This window comes from Schistocerca americana, chromosome 4 (assembly GCF_021461395.2).
Source record: "Schistocerca americana isolate TAMUIC-IGC-003095 chromosome 4, iqSchAmer2.1, whole genome shotgun sequence".
Taxonomy (NCBI): Eukaryota; Metazoa; Arthropoda; class Insecta; order Orthoptera; family Acrididae; genus Schistocerca; species Schistocerca americana.
The window spans coordinates 451,762,837-451,784,821 of record NC_060122.1 but is presented as its reverse complement, the minus strand read 5'-3'; the positions used below and the strand labels follow the sequence as shown (position 1 = coordinate 451,784,821).

The 21,985-nt window shown below is 42.6% G+C and overlaps 1 protein-coding gene across 2 annotated transcripts in view; it reads right to left on the bottom strand.

Annotated features, from left to right (window-relative positions):
• Nucleotides 1-21,985, bottom strand: part of LOC124612371 (mucosa-associated lymphoid tissue lymphoma translocation protein 1 homolog) — a 134,887-nt gene that overhangs the window by 34,831 nt on the left and 78,071 nt on the right. For both annotated transcript variants that reach the window (XM_047140537.1, XM_047140538.1), the window contains exons 8-9: nt 13,777-13,966; nt 3,715-3,920 (exon numbers count right to left, since the gene is read on the bottom strand). In XM_047140537.1, coding sequence (XP_046996493.1) covers nt 3,715-3,920; nt 13,777-13,966 — 396 coding nt within the window. The remainder of the gene's footprint in view (nt 1-3,714; nt 3,921-13,776; nt 13,967-21,985) is intronic.

The window sequence follows — 21,985 nt, the reverse complement described above, 5'->3', positions numbered from 1 at the left end:
TATAAGACAAAAAATTAAAACTTTTCTAAACACCTTGGAGCTTGTAAATCTGTTCTTTTTATCACTACTGGTCTATTTTTTTATCTAATTAATCGTCGTTGTATTAACAAGAGATACTGTAAGTCTGATGTCTGTAGCAGTCATAGTTTTTGAGAAAAGTGTACCAGAAGGTCAAAAAATGTAGTTTTGAGAAAAATGGTATTAAAGTTTTACATGCAAGAAAGTAATGTACAATGTCATACAGACACACTTTTAAAACATTCCAGGGCTGTACTGTGGCTCAGCTTCTTGATCTTTATCTTCTTTTCTTTGATCTTCTGGCTATCCTGGCCTCCTTGGTAGCATTTCCTGCAGAAATATCAGCATAATGGATACGGTCCATGTCAATCTTTTTCAGTCCCCTTTCAGTATTGATACCATCCTTTGTTCCCTAGAGTCTTAATACATCAGTCTTCTTTGACACACCAGCATTGAAGCACATCACTGCATCATGAACACCAAATTTTACTGTTTCTTTTCTAACGAAAACAGTTTTTGGTAGCCTTGTCCAAATGACAGAATTCAAACTTTCATTTGGGTTTTGAGTTTTTCCATAGTGACCACTTTTTCAAGAGCTCTTGTTGGCTAAGGTCCCTGAAAATGGGTTTCACAGCTAGCAGGATTTTTTCTGGAATTGAATGTTTGTGCTTATAGCTGGAAGATGTAGCTGGGTTGTTGAATTTGCACCAGCTGTCAGGTCCCTGTGGGCAAAGGTTATGTTGTGGTTCCCCATCTGCTGAAATTTTATGAAAGAATATAGCCCAGATGGCTCTCCTCATTGCTTCTACATTGTTGCAGTTATTTCTAATGGCCATACCATAATAAGTCTGGATCCTGTCTATTTCAGCCTTTGTCAGGCCCCCTTTACCACCTAACTTTTTTTCCTTACATATCTTTAGAAGTCGTGATCCCATTCTTTTCTGTACATGTCCTATACATTCCAGTTTATTAATTTTGACTCTAGGCCCATAAGGTTTATCTTCTACCACTTTCTGATAAGCCTTACTGACCTCGTCCCCAAGATAGTCTGTATAGAGGATACCTCCTGACTGCACAGACCTTTTGAAAATGTTAGCAACACCAGCCACTTCCATGCCTTCAATAGAACCATCATAGTCCTTTTTGCACAGATGTTGTATAGTGGGATTTTTGCTGCAGATGTCACAGAACTTAGTAATAATTTCAATATCCAGAACCTTCCCAGTATCAAAAGAAGTTGCTGACACAATGCCATTTAGGGATGTATGCCCACGTTTCTGCCAACTGCCATCAAAGCCAGCAGAAATTTGCCTTGGGTCAGATTTCGAATCATTCAACTGAACTGCTTCTTTGGCTGCTTTCAACATTGTAGATTCACTTACCTCAGCTACAACTGCACCAATAGTCTTGTTGTAAACATCAAACTTTCTTGGAGGTGGAGGAATGTTCATCACTGCACAAAGAACAGCACCTGCACTTCGCCCTTTTCCAATAGATCTAAGTGCATACACTAATCTTAAATTGTTTTCATACAATCTGCTTCTTGTTACATGGGATGACATTGTATTGTCAGTACAGCTACATTCCAAACATGTCAAAACTAAATTACAAACAATTCCCTTGGTTTTCACCACATCTTCGTGCAAAGTAACGTTTCCACCACAGTTTTTACAATTTGTGTGTTTTTCGATAAGTTCACGTAATAACCTCATGGAAATCAGAATGTTTGTGTCAATAACAACAGAGACACTGTTCACACCACATATTGCATTGTCACGCATTTGAGAGGCACTTGGAAAATCGGCAGCACCTAGAAACTTCTTGCTTGAAGCACTGACACTCGCACTGACTTCACTTTCAATATTATTTTCTGCCCTCTGTTCAAAACTAGCAGTTTCACAGTTTATTTTTACATATTTATTTCCACGAAACTTAAGCTTACATCCAAACCTCCTTATTCTACCCATTGTGTTATAACGTTTCACAAAATCATTACATTTGTATCACCAAAACGTAAACAACTAGGATGAAGAAACTGACAAACGATAGTCGACAATGCAGAAAGGCTGGCAAACATCAGAATAACAATTCTCTCTTTCAACCCAAATAAAGAGTATTTATATCTGTGGAACATAAATGATTGTTGTACTATAGTCAATGCTGACTACTGCGCAAGACACAGCAAAAATGGATGTGGCGCTAGTTACCATGCTTCACGAACAAATTAATAACTCCGAATATAATAATCAGATTTGTATGAAACAAACGGCATTTTGTAGCCAAATAATTGGAGCATAGATTAAGGCTAAAAAAAAATAAAAAATAAAAATTCGATTTTTTTGAGCCTGTTCGTGACTGTGTCCCCTTAAATGGTAAAAGAATGACATTTAACACATTAATAATAACAATAAACAACATATTGAGATACTTTTAATAGATCACAAAATATAAAATAATTTGGAGCCACACTCATATACTGGTATAACAAAACCAGTAAAAGCCCTCTTTCTTTAAAGAAGAGAACTCTGGAGTTTAAAAGAGGTTGAAATGTCTCATTACTCTACAAATGAGTTAATGGGTTAAATATTTTACATTAAGCTTGTACCCAAGAAAAAATTTTGAAATGATTCCTGAAGTATGTTGGGTGTCGCTGAGTGCTCTCATTATGAAACACTGAATGAGTATAGTCTGGGTAATTTGCACCCTATATTGAGAACAAGCAAGTTCTTCATGCATCTCAAATGTTTATGATGTTATGTGTCCTGAACTGTGTGTTGTATGATGGTATAATTTTGGAGGTACATTCAGTGGTTATCTAGATAGTGTCTGCAAACTGTGTTGAGAATATAGTCAGCAGTAAAGAAGTAATAAACTAAACTTCATGTCTGATGCTAAAGCTTTCTGCATCAACAGCAGAAATGAAGTAAGTGATAAGCTTTTTCCATTCTTCATTTTTCAGGTTAAATGTAAATGTCGTGTGACTAGGGCCCCCTGTCGGGTAGACAATTCGCCGGATGCAAGTCTTTCGATTTGATGCCACTTCGGTGACTTGCGTGTCGATGGGGATGGAATGATGATGATTAGGACAACACAACACCCAGTCCCTGAGTGGAGAAAATCTCTGACCCAGCCGGGAATCGAACCCAGGCCCGTAGGATTGACATGCTGTTGCACTGACCACTCAGCTACTGGGGGCGGACAACATTCATGTGAAAGGCACTATAAAAATGTAGGCAACTACTGGTCTGGACTGGCAGATGCAGTCATATGACACTAAGTTTTCTGCTAGACCACTATTCAAGATGTCACACGATGGCTCAAATGAAAGACTTGACTTCCTCCAGGAACTGCCACAGCCTACAGTGCTGCCAGTTTGTGCATACAGTTGGACTCAGAGAAAATTATCAAGAGGCCAAGTTTATTGTTCCACATCATAAGTGTAGTGGGCTTAGACTGCGGCCGATGGCCTTGTTTTTTGTCAAAGTGTGTCATTATCAAAATTTCTCTTCATTGAAATTCACAACATTGAGTAAAAAGCTAAAAACTGGCCTGTAGAACTTGTTTTTAAATCTTTAGGTTGAAAAAAACTAGTACTCTTACGTGAATGAACAATCATCTAAAAAAAATATTACACCTAATATCAAGAATCCTTAAACTGTATACAATGGAATGAATCTAAACTTTACAATTACTTACCTTCAGAAACTTTATTCACTATTGTCAGTACGGACAGGTCGTTACCGAGAAATTTTTTCAAATATTTAACATAAAGACCATTCGTTTCATGTTTTCTTTCAAAGGACTTTAGATTACTTGATGTAGCATAAGCTCGAATGATATTTCTGTCTTGTTTGTATTCAGGAAAGTCATACTTCTCCCAGAACAGTGCTGGATTTTGATCCCTGAAATTAAGGTACAAAAACAAAACTATTCACAATAAATATGGTAATGGAAATTCCTTGGTGCAATATAAATAATGGAAGGAGTATACGTAACAACTCAATGGATAGTACAGTGGTTAACAGACACACAAATACAACTGTACATCGGCAAGTATCAATACAACTTCTTACACATGCACACCATCAGTGGGAATGTTAATGATTGCACATGGTACGTGTCTCCCAGAACAGTCTGCATGATGTTGAACACTCTGAAGTCCAACAAGACTCCCAGATGTGTCCCCAACAGAATGTGTGGGACTAGTTCAGATGTTAACTCCATACCAGTGGCAGTATGCAAGCTATAAAGACCAGTTAGAACAGTTGTGGATCAGACTGCCTCAGGAGAAGATATAATGTCTTTATGAACCCTTCCCAACTGAATAAGTGGATGCATTCAGCCCAGAAGGACTACAGTGCACTGGTGTAAGCTGTCACCAGCACACAGGTCGGCAAAGATGTTGCAAGAAGATTGATAACAGGCGCTGGAGCAAGCACGCCTCTCAGGAGAGAGGCTAAAGACAGACTCACAAACAACGTGCCGCTAACGTCCTCTCGACCGCCAGTATTTAGATTGCTGCCACGGACTGGAGGGTCCAGTCAGTCACAAAATCGGAGTCATCAGTCGCAGCCCAGCCAGACAGTCAGCCCAGTTGCAGACAGTCAGTCACAGTTACTAGTCCCATTACTTGCGTTTATAGTGGGACTTGTACTTCACCAGCAGTAAGGCTAACATGGACTATTAAGGAAGAGCTTGTACCACAACAACTTCCTTAAAGATAAGTAGCTTCTTGTTCTTATGAATACAGAACATTTGCTATTACATGTGCGCAGTTGTGTTATAGAAAGAGGATACGGGCGCCACCGAACATCATCCTCTCCTTGCTTCCTATGGTACAAGACTACATTGTCAATGATGATACAAAATACAGCATCATACTGATATGTGGGCACATACTACCAGGTTCCCTGTAAATGTGACTTGATTTTGATTGGTTGGCTGATTTGGGGGAGGGTCTGAACAGCGAGGTCATCGGTCCCATCAGATTAGGTAAGGAATCATCCTGACATTTGCCAGAAGCAATTTAGGGAAATCACAGAAAAGCTAAATCATGATGGCCAGACATGGATTTCAACCATCGTCTTTCTGAATGCGAGTCCAGTGTGCTAGCCATCGTGCCACCTCGCTCGGTTCTTGATTTTGTCATCACCAAAATAGCATGACATACCTGCTCAAGGGATAAGTACAGCAACCAGGTCCAAATGGATGTGGGCGGCAGTAGTTATCTGCAGACAATGAGGCTTGCACAGCAGTGCAGTGTGGAGAGTTGCATCATATTGATCCTCTACTTCTGGTATGTGGTGAGCTGTTATTGTTAACTCATTTTGTTGTTAATCACATTGTTACATTCTGTTATTAATATTTACAATAATACATTAGATGATTGCCAATGTGCCAGACTCTGCTGCAGTAGCGGCACTGCATACTAATGTCAAGTGTGGGGATTTGGTGCACTGCTGGATATGATATGTGACCTCAACTCCTCTGTACTGAAGGCAATCCGAACTGCAATCATTACATCAGTGAATTAGAGCATCTTCTTCAGACAACTCCACATGAGACATTTCAACTGGATAATGTCTGATAATGCACAGCAACAAACTTGCAAGTCTTCTTCTATGAATGACAAGTATCACTGCTTTACCTCCAAGTATGTTTGTTTAACATCATCCACCAAACATATGTACGATATAGCTAGTTGGTAATTGGTTTGTCACAGCACTCCAGAAACCAGTCTCAGTGCTTTGTGAATTCACATACAAAGCATGCAGACTGTGATTTCCAACAAATACATCAAACCCCTCTTTGATTCCAGGCCGAGATTTAGAGGTTCTAACTAAAATACATAGGGGTTTCAGATGACACAGAATTCTAAAAATCAATGTAATGTACCCACTCGGTTCATTAGGTTCATTATTCCATATTTATTCTTCTTGCTGTTGCTGTTTTCACAAACATTTATATAAACTTGCATGAGCATACTAGTAATCTTTAATTAGGCAGTACATGATTCTACAAACTTTGTGCAAGCAATTCCAGCTGAATGTTTCAGATGTGAATAAGGAACAAGCTCATAATGAATTGCAGCTAAATATTAGAATGGGGAGAAAGGAAAACACATGCGTTTTGAATGAAAGGATTACATATTTTGAAGTTATTAAGAAGACTGACTTAACATATTATGTTGTTCTTATGTATATACTTTCTGGATTACTGAAAGACATGCCATATGCTCCTTCAGCAGTTTTAGAAAACAAATGTATGATCATATGGAACACCTTAAAAATATGAGTCTGGATATAAACTTGTTGATATGCTGATGGGCATTCAAATGACAATTGTGGCTACTCTGGGAAGAATTAGAGCATTGTATAACTCAAGAGATGATACAAAACAACTTTTAGTCAGTGAGAAGCTCTCCAGACTATTCACCAACAAGTCCATCATTAAACATTACTGTTTATGGGAATGGTGATCTGTCCCACAGTGTCATGCTGTTGTGCCTTCACACATCTTCATAATCAATGTGCCAACGATAGTCTTGGGCATTAATGTTACACTGAGTTTCACAATTTCCACAAAAGTTAATTGCTACATTGCCATTAACACAGTTTCATTATAAAAGAAGACACAAAGTTCAGAAAAACTTCACTGTCTCAGAAATATAACTCCGTTTGCCTATGAACAGATGTTCTTTCCTTTTGCCGGTCAGAGTGGCTGAGCGGTTCTAGGTGCTACAGTCTGGAATCGCGCGACTGCTATGGTTGCAGGTTCGAATCCTGCCTCGGGCATGGATGTGTGTGATGTCCTTAGGTTAGTTAGGTTTAAGTAGTTCTAAGTTCTAGGGAACTGATGTTCTCAGAAGTTAAGTCCCATAGTGCTCAGAGCCATTTGAACCTTTCCTTTTAGCAAACAGGATAAATCACTTATTTTATCAACAGCAGCAGTTAGTACCTTTTGCTAGTGTTTTTCACATGACACATATCAAAAGCTATGTACTATAGACATCACAGGTAAGTGGTAGGTGACATTGAGACACAATAATGTACGAGGGACATTCAATAAGTAATGAAACACACTCCTTTTCCTTGGCCAATTTCTGCTGGAGGGAGGGGGGGGGGGGGGGGGGGCCAGTACGGATGGAATATTCCTGCTTCAGTCCCTACTGTTGAGTATGTAGAGCTGCCCCCTGCATATTTCAGCCACCACATTTGCATGAATGTTTTGCAGACCAGGTGTGGCCCCTGCCTCAACTAGGAGGTTATTTGTAAACAGAGGAGAGAAGGTATTGTGTACAGTCAAGCCACCAGCAGTCACTGCCGTGTTCAGGGGTGCCAGTCTTGCCACTACATGGCATGCAAGTTACAGCATACAGTGCTGCAGTTGGGGAACTAATTTAGGTCTGCACAGTCACATGCTTATGTAATACCATGCAAGTATCCTTCCACAGGCGTGTACTTAATTGGCGCTCTGCCCATGGAGAGCCAGTTATGTCTCAAGCCCAACCAACAGCCACTTCAAGTCCCCCCCCCCCCCCCCCCCTCCCCTACAGACACCGCCTGTCACTGCCCGCCAAGGTGCTGTGCCGTCCTCATCCTGAGCCACGTTTGACGCTATGCTTCCATCTGCTGTTCTGAGGGCACCGCTCCACAGTATTTTTATGACTGCCTATGTGCTCATTACCTTGTGGGACCATGTCATTGCAAGTAGACAGACTATGAGCTCTCAGTCTCATAGGACTGTATCGTCATAGCACCTGCTGCTCATCAGGACAATGCCTACAAGTTATCAGCCTTGTGGGACTGAATCGTCATTAATATTCTCTGCTCCGCAGTACATTGCTGTTCTCAAGTTTCATAGACATTATTTTCAGAGATTTTATTTAGCTTCTTCTTCTTTTCACGGCATTACAACCATGTGTGGGTTTTAGCCTCATCAACAAGTTTCCTCCATTCTGCTCTCTCCAGCACGGTTCTCCGCCATCCTCGGACTCTGGGAGATTTTATATCTTCTTCCATGTCATCTACCCACCGTTTTCATGGGCTTCCTTTCTGTCTTCTTCCGGTTGGCCTCCATTCAAAAATCTTTTTAGTAGTTCTTCCAGTATCCATCCTGAGGACATGCTCAAGCCAGGCTATTCTTCTACAAAGGTGAGTCAAATGAAAACCTTAAATTTGTAATAACAAATCGAAATTTTGCGTTGTTATCCTGTAAGTTGGTAAGTGTGCTACAAACAGCGTGCAGAATGGCCTGTAGGTGGGAGCATAGTGTAGATACACACATACAATCGCAGTATCAGTGTAAAGATGGCCGCCCCACTTGCGACTTGCACCAGGGAAGAACAGCGTTCTGTTATACGGTTTTTGCATAGTGAAGGTGTGAAACCTATTGAAATTCATTGAGGAATGAAGGTTCAGTACGGTGAGCCATGTTTGTCACAGCAGCAAGTCTACAAATGGAGTAGGAAGTTCACAAATGGTGTGACTTCAGTGGAAGATGCTCCTCGTCCAGGTCAGGCACAACAAGTTGTGACTCCACAGAACATTGCAGCAGTTGAAGCCATAGTGAAGGAAAACCGCAGAGTGACACTGAATGACATTGCAGCATGTTTACAGATTAGTCATGGGTCAGGCCACTACATTGTGCATGATGTGCTCCAGTTTCACAAAGTGTCTGCAAGATGGGTGCCACGGCAGCTGACGCCTGAAATGAGAGAACGACATGTTGATGCTTGTGAAGAACTTCTTTGGTGCTTTGAACGAGAAGGTGATGGCTTTCTTGCAAGAATCATAACTGGGGACGAAACCTGGGTTCCACCAACCGGAAATGAAGAGAAGCGAGCAAGGAATGGCGCCACTCCTCTTCACCAAAACCAAAGAAGTTTCGAATGGAACCATCAGCAGGAAAGGTTATGCTGACTCTCTTTTGGGATGAAAAAGGCATCATTTTGGAGCATTACATGCCTAGAGGGACCACTGTCACCAGTGCATCATACACAGATCTCCTAAAAAATCATCTGCGCCCTGCAATCAAATCAAAACTACGTGGATTGTTGTCAGCAGGTGTCCTTTTGCAACATGACATTGCAAGGGCCCACACTGCCCGTACAACAGTTGCAACAATCACAGACCTGCATTTTGAGTGTCTTCCTCATCCACCATACTCACCAGACCTTCCCCCAAGTGATTTCCATATGTTTGGACCACTCAAAGACGCAATGGGAGGAAAGAAGTTCCGTTCTGATGAAGAGGTACACCAAGCGGTGCACGAGTGGTTGCACGGACTACCAAAAGAATTTTTTTCTAAAGGAATTTATGCACTTTGTAAGTGCTGGAGGACTTGCATTGAGCGTGGGGGAGATTATGTTGAAAAGTGATACAGCTTTGTACCACTTCAGCACAACAAATAATATTTATGGTTTTCATTTGACTCACCCTCGTATTTTTTATAATTCTTACGATGCCAGCTTCTTGTATGAAGCGGTCCAGCTCAGTATTCGTCCTACATGTCCAGAAACCATTATCATCCTGAACTGCCCCATAGATCTTATGCAGCACCCTACGTTCAAATATCCTGAGCTGTTGCTCCTCAACACTTGCTAGCATCCATGTTTCGCGTCCATAGGTTACAAGTGGCCTGATCATGACCTTATATAGTTGCAACTTCAGCTGCCTATTTAATAACCTAGAGACCAACAATTTCTTAAAAGTGTGGAAGCATCTATTACCACTTAGGATGTGCAGTTTTATTTCAGTTGACATGGAATTTGTGCAGTTAATATTAGAGCCCATATAGTCAAAGTTCAGCACATGCTCAAAATTGAAACCGTCTGCTGATAGTCTATCCAAGTTATTATTTTCCTCTCTGGTGAAATTTATGCACTTAGTCTTTGTTTCATTTATAGAAAGGCCTCTATGCCCTATGGCTTCTTTCAGCTCACACATTGTCCTCTCTAGTGATACCCTTCATCTACTAATAATTGCTACATCGTCAGCATATGTGCATATCTGAGTCAACCTTGTGTCTATGTAACCAGATATCTGAACCTTCTGCATGCCTTCAAAAGTCAGATTGAAAAGCACTGTAGAGAGTGCCTTCCTTTGTCTGACTCCTTTGCTAATGTTAAACCAATTGCTCAGTTCTCCATTCACTCACACGACAGCCTTGGAACCAGTCAATGTTGCTTGAATAAGTGAGACACACTTCGATGGTATACCAAGCAGCAGCAAATCATTTAGCATTTGTGCTCTATCAAGACTATCAAAGGCCTGCATGAAGTCTACGTACAGGTTATGCAGCTCAATGTTATACCTTATCATGTATTTGCCTTAACACAAATATCTGGTCTGTTGTTGATCTACTAGGCTGAAATCCACACTGATACTCCCCCAGAATCTCTTCTGCATTTGGTGCTAACCTGTTGTAGATAATACTAGAGAAGATCTTACAGCTTACATTCAGCAGGGTAATTCCTCCGTAATTTGAACAGCAGGTCTTGACTCCTTTCTGTGTACTGGTTGGATTACACCTAATGTTCATTCTTCTGGGATTCTCTCCTCTGCTTATGAAGATTGTTCCCCCATTTTTTAGCAGTTCTGCAGTTATTTCATCAGTTCCTGATGCTTTATAATTTTTTAAACAATGCACTACCTTCTGTACTTCCTCTAATGTTGGTTCCTATATTCTGGATCTACGGTATAATAGAGTGGCTGCTCATTCCTGGTAGGATTGCCTTCCAAAATTCCCTTGAAATATTCTCTCCATCTATACAGAACATCTTGTTTATCTGTCAGCAGATTTCCCTCTTTGTGCCTACAAGCTGTTATTTTTGGTCTATATTCTTGGGTTCCTTCTTTAATTTTCTTGTAGAATTTTCTGCTTTCATTCATTTGGTAGGGCTCTTCCATCTCCTCTATCCTTCTCTTCATGGTTTCCCTTTTTCCCCCCTCCTGCATACCGTTGCTGCCTCTATTCTCTTTTCATTATATAATGCCTGATTTGATCTAGTATTCCGCTGCAAGCATTTCAGCCTTGCTTCCTTTTTCTGTTCCACTGCCTGTCTACACTCATCATCATACCAGTCTTCATTCCTAAGTCTCCTTGCTTCCCCAGTATTTCATGTGCTGTTGTCCTAATGGCATCTTTAATAGAGTTCCATTCTTTGTCTATATCATCTCCACCATCTTTTATTTGTAACTCTGTCTCAAACTGTTCTGGTACTCCTAGACAGCAGACCTATATTTCAGTTGTTCTACATTCCATTTATTTACTTGGTACTACTTCCCCTGGCAGCCATGGCAAGTTTCTGTCTCATTTTGGCTCCTACTAGGTAACTGTCAGAATCAGAATTAGCTCCTTGGAAAGTGCGCACATTTTCCATAACGGATGCCCACCTCTTTGATATCAATATATGGTCTGTTTGGTTTGCTTTATTTGTTCCTGGTATTTTCCATGTCCCTTTGTAGATATTTTTCCTTGGAAAACAGGTACCGCCTTCAACCATTATTATTAGTTTCATCATGCAGACTCTCCTTACCAAACACGCTTCTGAACGCCATTTCCTTTCCCAGTTTTGCACTATAGTTGCCAAGAACTACTTGGAATCATACCTGGGTATTCTTTCACACATCTCCTGTAGTTGATCATAGAAGATGTCCACAGTATTTTCATCTGATTCTTCCATTGGTGCATATACATTCACAAAGGCCACATTGCGAAATTTGCCTTTCATACGCAAAGTACACATTCTTTCATTATATAGGGTGAAAGCAGTAACTGATCCATGCATATCCTTGGAGACTATAAGCCCAACTCCATACTCCCATTGTCTTTGGTCTTTCCCTGAATAGCACATGGAGAATTTCTGCTTATAAATCTCTCCTCTTCCCTTCCACCTTATTTCCTGCAGTGGAACAACTCCCATTCCATACCTGAGCACCTCTTCTGCAACACTATATATCATCTCTGTTTGCAACAGCATACACATGTTCCATGTTCCAAATTTAAGCACCTATAAATCCATATTCCTGTTTCCTAGAGAATTTTGACTACATAGGGGCAGTCCGACACTCCTTGCTGAATTATTAGCAATAATAGATATTTTACAAGGCAGGGGTATCAACCTGGTGCTCAACCCCCAACCTGGAGGACCAGGCTTTCATTTTTGGGTTAGCTCCCATAGAGGGGTTGACAACCTAGCCTATAGCTCCCCCCCTCCCCCCCCCCCCCCCCCCCTCCGCCACCCCCACCCTATGGTGTGGGGCATACTTCATCTGGCTCCTCAGTCAAGACCACTCCAGCTTTGGTGACCCTGCCAGTAGCTACACTATCGCCGGTACAACTCTCGACCTCATCAGAGCACACAAACACTCCTGCCCAGCACTGAAGGTGCCTACAATAAGGTGGTGTCCCCTGGGAGGGTGTATTTAGCTTAGTTCTTGTAATAAACAGCTGTTTATTGCAAAGTGCTTGTCTCACTTCAGCGAGTCTCACTCCTCTAGAAGAGGACAGAACACTTATTGTTTCATGAAGTTCTGATAGGCAGTGGCGCTATACAAAGCCTTCAAAACGGCATCTGTACCAGTGGTGCATTCCATGCAGAGAACTGTCATTGAGTTTCTTTTGGCAGAAAACCAGAGCAGCACAGATATTCATAGATGTTTGCAAAATGTTTATGGAGACCTGGCAGTGAAGAAAAGCAAGTTGAGTCATTGGGCAAGGCATCTGTCATCATCGCGACAAGGTCGCGTAAACCCGTCCGATCTCCCATGGGCCTGCTGGCCCCACACAGTTGTGACTCTGGCCCTTTTGGAAGATGTGGACATTCTCATTCAAGGTAACAGACGGTTCACAATCAAATACCTCACTGCTCAACTGTATATCTCTGTACTGTCAAACTTGTACCTCAGTTGGGGTACTCAAATGGTTGTGACCACTGGTTTCCTTGCCGCCTAGCAAAGACCATAAAGAGCAATGAAGGACCACATGTGTGGAACTGACAATTTATTGTTGATCACTGTCAAAAGCAATGAAACATGGGTTCATCACTTTCAACTGGAAACAAAATGGCAATACATGGAGTGGCGCCACACCACCTCTCCTCCAAAGAAAAAGTTCAAACCTGCATCCTCAGCTGGTAAAGCAATGGTGATGATCTTCTGGGAGTCTGAAGGGGTTATTCTGTTTGATTTTCTCCCTTATGGTGCAATGATCAATGCTGAAGTTTACTGTGCTACCCTTAGGAAATTTAAGAAATGACTTCAATGTGTTCATTGCCACAAAAATGCAAATGAACTTCTCCTTCTCCATGACAATGCAGGGTTTGACACAAGTCAGCACACCAAAGAGGAACTCACAAAACTTCACTGGACTACTCTTGCTCATCCACACTACAGCCTGGATCTCATATCTTCTGACTTCCATCTGTTTGGCCCAATGAAGAAAGCACTCCATGGAAAGCAATAAATGGGTGACAGGGAGGTCATTGAGGGAGCTAGACATAGGCTCCGATGTCGACGAGCAGAATGGTACCGTGTGGGCATACAAGTCCTTCCAGTAGGGTGGTGTAAGGTCATCGCATTGAATGCAGATTATGTTGAAAAATAGGATTTTGTAGCCAAAAGAGTGGCAAATAATATGGTGTATTGGAATCCTGAATAAAACAAACCCACTTTTAGAAAACAAAAATGCTGCATTACTTACTGAATGCCCCTCGTATATGGTAGGCATTTGTAAATGGCAGATACTAAATCTTACCTTTCTGGCACTATCAGACACATATCCAAGATTTCAAAAAGCAGCTTTGGCTTTCTCTCCAATGCATGACTAAGCAACTCTCTCTCAGACATGCAGTCACAACGAAGGTATTCACCACTTTCAGGTGCGTTCACAGGCAGCATGAACTTATCATCCAATTCAAATCCATGGCCAGCAAAATAAAAGATTCCTGTTACAATAAACAATAAAGAAACTTGTTAAAAAATGAAGTTTGAGAACAACTGCAATAATTTAGTTCTTAGGGAAGAATCTAAAGACAGTGAAAGCACGAGGTTTTACCGTAAGTACAAATCATAGGATGCCAACAGGGGTATGCAAAAAGGTAAGTAAATATTGAGTTGTTGGAAGAAAACAATTTTCTTCTGTAGCTGTTGCAGATGGAATTATAATCCTGAATCAAGATTAGAGTTTAATATACCATTGATGGCCACATCGTTAAATGCAAAGCACAAACTTGACCAGGACAAAAAGTGGATAGCTAGTTTACCATGTTGCTTTCAAAGAAAATTTAATGGATGAACTTCTTTTTTTTCACATTTGAACATTACAGTATTTAAAATTGCACTTGAGTCTTTAGCACTGTTCTCTCACTTTCTTCTTGTGTACATTAATGATCTCTCATCAGTTACATTGCCAGAAGCAGAGTTCGTTTTGTTTGCAGATGACACAAGTATTGCAATAAATAGTATGTTGAGTGTAGTTCTAGAAAGATCTGCTAATGATATTTTCATGGATATTAATAAATGGTTTAAAACAAACTCACTGACATTAAACTTCGAAAAGACTCACTATATGTAATTCAGAACCTGTAAGAGGTTTCCACCTAGCATTTGCATAAAGTATGAACAAGAGCATATAGAAGAGGTTGACAGTCTCAAATTCCTGGGATTACAACTTGATAATAAATTCAGTTGGGAGGAGCGCACACCACAGAACTGCAGAAATGCCTTAACAAATCTGTATTTGCAATTTGAGTGTTAGCAGACATAGGCGACATAAAAATGAAAAAGCCTGCATACTTTGCCTACTTTCATTCCATAATGTCATATGGTATAATATTTTGGGGTAACTCTTCAAGTCAAACAAAAGTTTTCAGAGTCCAAAAGCATGTAATACGTATTATTTGTAGAATAAATTCATGGACGTCCTGTAGAAACCTCTTCAAAGAACTGGGTATACTAACTACTGCCTCTCAGTATATTTACTCCTTAATGAAATTTGTCCTAAATAATATATCTCTTTTTCCAACAAACAGCTCAGTTCATACATACAATACCAGGAACAAAAATGATCTGCACAAGGACTTAAAAGCACTTACTTTAGTTCAAAAAGGGGTCCACTACTCAGGAACATTCATCTTCAATAATTTGCCAGCAAACATAAAAAATGTATAGTTACAAATAAAGATCAGTTTAAAAGGGGTCTGAAAGACTTACTAGTGGCCAACTCCTTCTACTCCATTGACGAATTTTTTAATAGAAACAAATGATGTATTGTATATGCTCATACTATTAGTATTATTATTTCAGCTTAAAAAAAAAAGTGACATGTTCCACATCCATGAGGATCTCCTCAGTACGGATCTATGGAATGAAAACCTAATCTAATCAAGGTTTACTGCCTGATACAAAGACTTGCACTTTCCACATAATCTGTAGATGTTCTTTGCTCTCTTATTACACTGCAATTTTGACTTGCAAACCTTATTTGTCTATCACTTTCATACTGCAAACACACGACATTCATGCCATTAACTTCCAACATATCATTAGCTTCAACACTGCCTAATTTCTCCATTGAATTAACCTCCTTTTCATAAATATATCCTTACACTATGAAATGCTCCCTCATTTTCTTGCACTGAAGATTCCAACTCTCTTGCACCCTCTGATCACAGATACAAAGCTTTTAAGCAAATACGCCTCTGAAATTTTTCTATGCCTCAGGTAGTTTGTGGCTTTTATTATCATCATCATTCTCTGTGTATCTGTACATTTAAATTAGACCAAACCTTGCTCTCCACGTATCTCCTGGCTTTTCCAAGAATCTGCTCAGGAGCCTCTTCAGTTCACTCTGTGAGGTTTCCACAACTTTTCAGGAATGTTAACTGAATTTTCTGTCGGTGACTTGCACAACATGATAAAAATATTAAACAGGAAAACACTTCTTAATACTCTGCAAAATTATATTTATTTGATCACAAACCAGCTTTGAGCTGAATGTCGCAAACACAGATGAAGTGTATGATTTACAAAGGTATTATTTGTACAGAAGATACAAAAGGACAGTGTTTACAAAGGAAAATGTTACTTTTTTGTCACATAGAAACAATTACATTAAATAAAAGGGAAAGGATGGAAGATAATTTAACAACTAATGCGAAATAAGATGAACTTACAGTTCAAATCTAATTAATTTAACAAAGGGAAAAAAGGGAACTGAGTCTGATAATTCAATTTTGTGTCGTGTGTTTGTTGATTTCCATTAGGGTCATCTGTCTGCTTCAATTAACAGAATGTAAAAGTTCACATTTTACATCCTATTAATGGCTTCCTTCTAAAAGATGATCAGAAAAGGTTGAATGTTTCTTCCATAATCTCCATTTTCTGTCATGTTCAGATAACCTAATTACCATAGCTCTGCCTCACTGACCAATACATACTTTTTCACACTGCTTCCATGTGATTTTATACACACCACTCTGTGCAAAAGGTTGCAATCTGTCTTTGCTACTGAATAAAAATTTTGATATATTGTTGCTATTATAAAATGTGGATCTGTAGTTGCAAGACTTTAAATTTTTTGCTAGATTGTCTGAAACATTGCCAATAAACATGATTTTGCACCAGGCTTTGTAACTACTGACTGATTGCTCTTGGTCAGCGTACTTTTAGTCATTTTCTTTTTCACATAATATTTTCAATCAGGGTAGAGCTACAGTCATTGGTGGCAGCAATATGTTTGATGGGCAGTAGTTCTGTTTGAAAGGCTGATCCAGATAATGGAACAGATATGAAGTGATGGAAAGTCACATTTTTGTGGCTTTGTGGATGCTGGGAGCTTGCAGGGGGTTACTATATTTGTAGCTAAGTTTTTTTTTCTGTAAATGCTAAACAAGTGGCTTCTTGTGCTAAAATCTATATTAAGGCCCATGAAATTTATAGAAGAGCCTCACAGCTCCATTGTAAATTTTCTTATGTTCTGAATTTAAATGTTGTAATAATGTATCTAATTATCTAGTGGTACTGGTCACAAACACAACATATCATCCACAATGTCACAGAGATGCAGCTTTCCATTCAATTGTGCATCACATCATATCTGTTCTATTATCTGAATCAGCCCTTCAAACAGAACTCCAGATCGTCATATGCATGTGTTGTGACAGTGCCACGACATTTAACAGTGCTGCCACGACAGTACGCGCAAACGGCGATAGAGGCGCTCCGCAACTCGGCTGAGCGCGGGAGTGCCACCCAGCTACGAACGGCGCCGGCCGCATGTCACGGCACGGCAGTCGAATGAGAGATACTGAGTTGTTATCATGTAACCAGCTATTGTTTCTAAGTGAGTGTGTTTGAATATCCACGCAATTATTGGTGATTAAAGGTTATAACACTTTTTGGCGACGAGGTTGGATATTTTCACTGCGTTGTGGATTTGTGTGTTCATGACGGGGCAGACATGGAACAGCTTATGCAAGCGCTCATTGAACAACAAACACAGCTGACGGCTGCTATTCAGGCGTTGTCTACGTCGCTTACTCATCGTCTGTCTTCCTCTTCTCCGCCTCCATTCCCTCCTTACGACGAGGCCGCTGAAGACTGGGAGGATTATGAGAAGCGTTTGCAGCAACACTTCTTGGCTTTCGGCGTTGTCGACGCTCCTATGTGTAAGTCGTTATTTCTATCTTGGATTTCCCCACGGATCTATCAGCTACTATCTCAGTTAGCCCCTCTGCGGGAACCTGCCTCCCTGTCCTTCCAAGAAATGTGTGACTTATTGTCTAACAATTACCGCAAAAACACCCACGTCGTTGCCGCCTGTGTGGCGTTCTACCGGTGTCGTAAACAGCCCCATCAATCTTACCGGGCTTGGGCTGTGGAACTACACGGTCTGAGTAGGAAATGTCAGTTTGTCACGGACACTCATCATGAGTCTTATGCTGTTTCAATGGTTAGAGATGCCATTCTACGGCTTGCTCCTGATAAAGAAGTTCAGCAACATGCCCTACAACTGCCAAACCCGTCGTTGTCGAAAGTTCTAAGCATCGCTCAATCCTTTGAAGTGTCTCACGCGTGGTGTGATGTAGGCGCTGTACAGTCAACTTTCGACACGGACAATTTGCCTGTTTCACAGGAGAACGAAGATGTGGCGGCGGTTCACTCACGTAAACGACGTCACGTTGGGCCGCAACACTCGCAGCGAAAACAGCAACCACAGAAGCAGGTTCGTTCCGCACTTCCTTCTTGTCCACGTTGTTTCGTACAGCATGACAGGGCCACGTGTCCAAAATGTTGGGCCACGTGTAATTCATGTAGTAAAAAAGGCCACATTGCTTCTGTGTGTCAGTCCCCTAAAGTTCCTGTCGACGAGGGCGAGGCATCGGACATGGATGTTAACTGTGTGCTGTCTCAAACAAATAAGTTGTTTGTTACTGTTAGTGTTCTGGATAAAGACATTTGCATGCAAGTGGACACTGGCTCTGCAGTAACTCTCATTAATTCTCGCACGTATTTGGAGTTGGGCTCCCCTCCCTTGTCTCCAGTTACACGAAATCTGAGAACTTATAATAAACAGAAAATTCCTATCATTGGCCAGTTTGATGCTTCCATTGCCTATAAGTCTGTTGTTAGGCCCCTCACGTTTTATGTGGTGGATCATGCGGGCACTGAAAACCTGTTCGGTTATGATGCTTTCCAGTTGTTCGGGTTCTCCATTGAAGATGATGTGCACCTCATATCTGAGGATATTCCGTATCAACAACTGGATGGATTGTGTTCTGAATTTTCGTCCGTGTTCTCTGCTGGTCTGGGTCGTGCCAAGGATTTTGAAGCCCACATTACTCCTAAACCTACAGCTCGCCCTAAGTTTTTCCGGGCACGCCCTATCCCGGTGGCGTTGCGTGCACCTGTCAAGGCTGAGATAGACAGGTTAACAGCTTCAGGGATTCTCCTTCCTGTTACCTCCAGCGAATGAGCATCGCCAATCATGGTGGTTTCTAAACTAAATGGGAGTCTGCGATTGTGTGGTGATTTTAAAGCTACTATCAACACTCAGAGCCTCATTGACACTTATCCTCTTCCCCGTCCTGAGGAGTTATTTGCCAAGCTCGCTGGGGGCCAGTTCTTTTCCAAACTTGACTTATCGGAGGCGTACCATCAGTTGCCGTTGGATGCTTCTTCTAAGGAATTTCTCGTCATCAACACTCCTTGTGGGTTGTATCAGTACCAGCGGTTACCATTTGGCGTCGCTAGCGCGCCGGCCATTTTTCAGCGGTTTTTGGAACAGCTCACGGCTTCTGTTCCCGGCTGCATCAACTATCTGGATGACATTGTTGTCACGGGGGCCTCCACTGAGGAGCACCTTCGCAATTTGCGTTCACTGTTTCGGGTTTTGCATTCGGCTGGGTTGAAGTGCAATCTGGATAAGTCACTGTTCTTCCAACCCTCCATTGTGTATCTTGGTTTCCACTTGTCCCGTGAGAGTATACGTCCTCTACGTCAGCACGTTGTGGCTATTAACGCTCTACCCCGGCCGTCTACGGTCAAAGAACTTCAGGTGTTTCTAGGCAAGATTGCTTATTATCACAAATTCATTCCATCCGCGGCGGCGGTAGCTCATCCTCTGCATCAGCTGTTACGCAAAAACGTCCCTTTCTGTTGGTCCGACGAGTGTGAGCAGGCTTTTGTCCGCCTGGAGGCTCATTTGCAGTCGGCGCCTTGTCTTGCCACATTCCGTCCAGGTCAGCACTTGGTTCTGGCGACTGACGCGTCACAGTATGGCCTAGGGGCTGTTCTCGCCCATCGGTATGAGGATGGATCGGAACAACCTATCGCCTATGCTTCCAAGACCCTCAACAATGCACAACGGCGTTACTCTCAAATCGAAAAAGAGGCGCTCGCTATCATTTATGCTCTAAAAAAGTTCAGCGTTTTTTTGTATGGTTCTAAGTTTCACCTCATCACCGACCACAAGCCGCTGGTCTCTCTGTTCAGCCCATCGGTGTCGCTTCCGGATAAGGCAGCTCACCGCCTGCAATGTTGGGCCTTATACTTGTCTTGTTTTCACTATGAGATTCACTATCGCCCCACGGCCCAGCACGCCAATGCTGACGCATTGCCGCGATTGCCGATGGGCCCCGACCCGGTTTTCGATCGTGATGAACTACTCTGTTTCCACACTGATGAGGAAGAATGTCGTGCGGTCGAGGGTTTTCCACTTACAGGTTCGCAGGTCGCGTCGGCTACTGCGCGGGACCCGGTGATCGGTTTTGTTCAACGGGGTTGGCCGGACAGGACCAAGGGCCGGGCATTGGATCCCCTTTGCAACTACCATGCCTTGCGCCTTTGTCTGTCGTTCGTGATGGTGTTGTTCTTCTGGCCACAGATGACGCATCTCCACGGGTCGTGGTGCCAGCCTCTCTTCGGAAAGATGTTCTCAAACTGTTGCATGAAGGCCATTGGGGAATTTCTCGGACTAAGTCCCTGGCCCGCAGGCACGTTTATTGGCCCAGTATTGATTCAGACATCGCCCACATGGTTGCTGCGTGTGGTCAGTGTGCTCAACAACTGGCTGCACCTCGTACAATGCCCTCTCCGTGGCCTGATCCGGCGCAGCCATGGGAACGGGGGCACGCTGACTTTGCCAGCCCCTTCCTCGGTACTTATTGGCTACTGTTGATTGACGCCTTCTCGAAGTTTCCGTTTGTTGTTCAAAGTCCGTCACCCACCACTGCGGGGACGACGCTGGCTTTGTCCAAAATCTTTGCGCTAGAAGGTCTTCCATCCACGATCGTCACGGACAATGGCCCTCAGTTCTCTTCGCAGGCCTTCCGTGATTTTTGTACTGGACAAGGGATTCATCATGTTACAGCACCGCCCTTCCATCCGCAATCGAATGGGGAGGTCGAGCGCCTTGTCCACACTTTCAAAAGCCAGATGAAAAAATTCCTTAGTGATTTTTCCACAGACGACGCTCTGCTGCAATTTCTGAGTTCTTATCGCTTCACGCCTCTGGGTGATCGCAGCAGCCCTGCTGAACTCTTGCATGGCCACCAACCGCGCACTCTACTGCACCTGCTTCACTCTGTCAGGCCTTGTGCTGTGTCCCCTAGTGCGGGAAAATACTCGGTGGGCGCCGACGTGTGGGCACGAGGGTATGGATCTCGCCCTAAATGGATTCCAGGGGTGGTCAAGGCTCTTCGCGGCCGCCGGCTTTGTGAAATACGTACGGACGACAGCATGGTTGTTCACCATTACGTGGTGGCCACGCCGGTGCCACCGCCCCCTCCTTCGCTTCCACCAGCCCGAGAAGCCAGTCCTGTCGCTGCTGCTGATCTACCGTACGTGTTGATGCAGCCGACGTCACTACTGCTTCCGAGTACGCCAGAACCGGCCCCAGTCGCGACGCCACCTTCTCTGGGACCCATCTCGCTGGAGCACACCCCCAGGTCCACAACACCTATGGATGCTGCTCCGGAGTTTTCACCCATCATCTTGTCCAGGAGGCACGTTCCACGCACGAGCTTCCGTCCTGGACATTTTCGACCATACTCTCGTGTCTCTCCGCGGGATCTTCTCGGGGCCTCACAGGAGGCCATGGATGTCTCCGCACTGTCCATGTCTCCAAGGAAGTGAGTGTTTTTTTTTTTTCAAGGGGGGAAAAGTGTTGTGACAGTGCCACGACATTTAACAGTGCCGCCACGACAGTATGCGCAAACGGCGATAGAGGCGCTCCGCAACTCGGCTGAGCGCGGGAGCGCCACCTAGCTATGAACGGCGCCGGCCACGTGTCACGGCACGGCAGTCGAATGAGAGATAGTGAATTGTTATCATGTAACCAGCTGTTGTTTCTAAGTGAGTGTGTTTGAATATCCACGCAATTATTGGTGATTAAAGGTTATAACAGCATGGCTTCCAGCAATGGCTATAGTTCTGCTCTGATTGCTAACATACAACAAAAAATG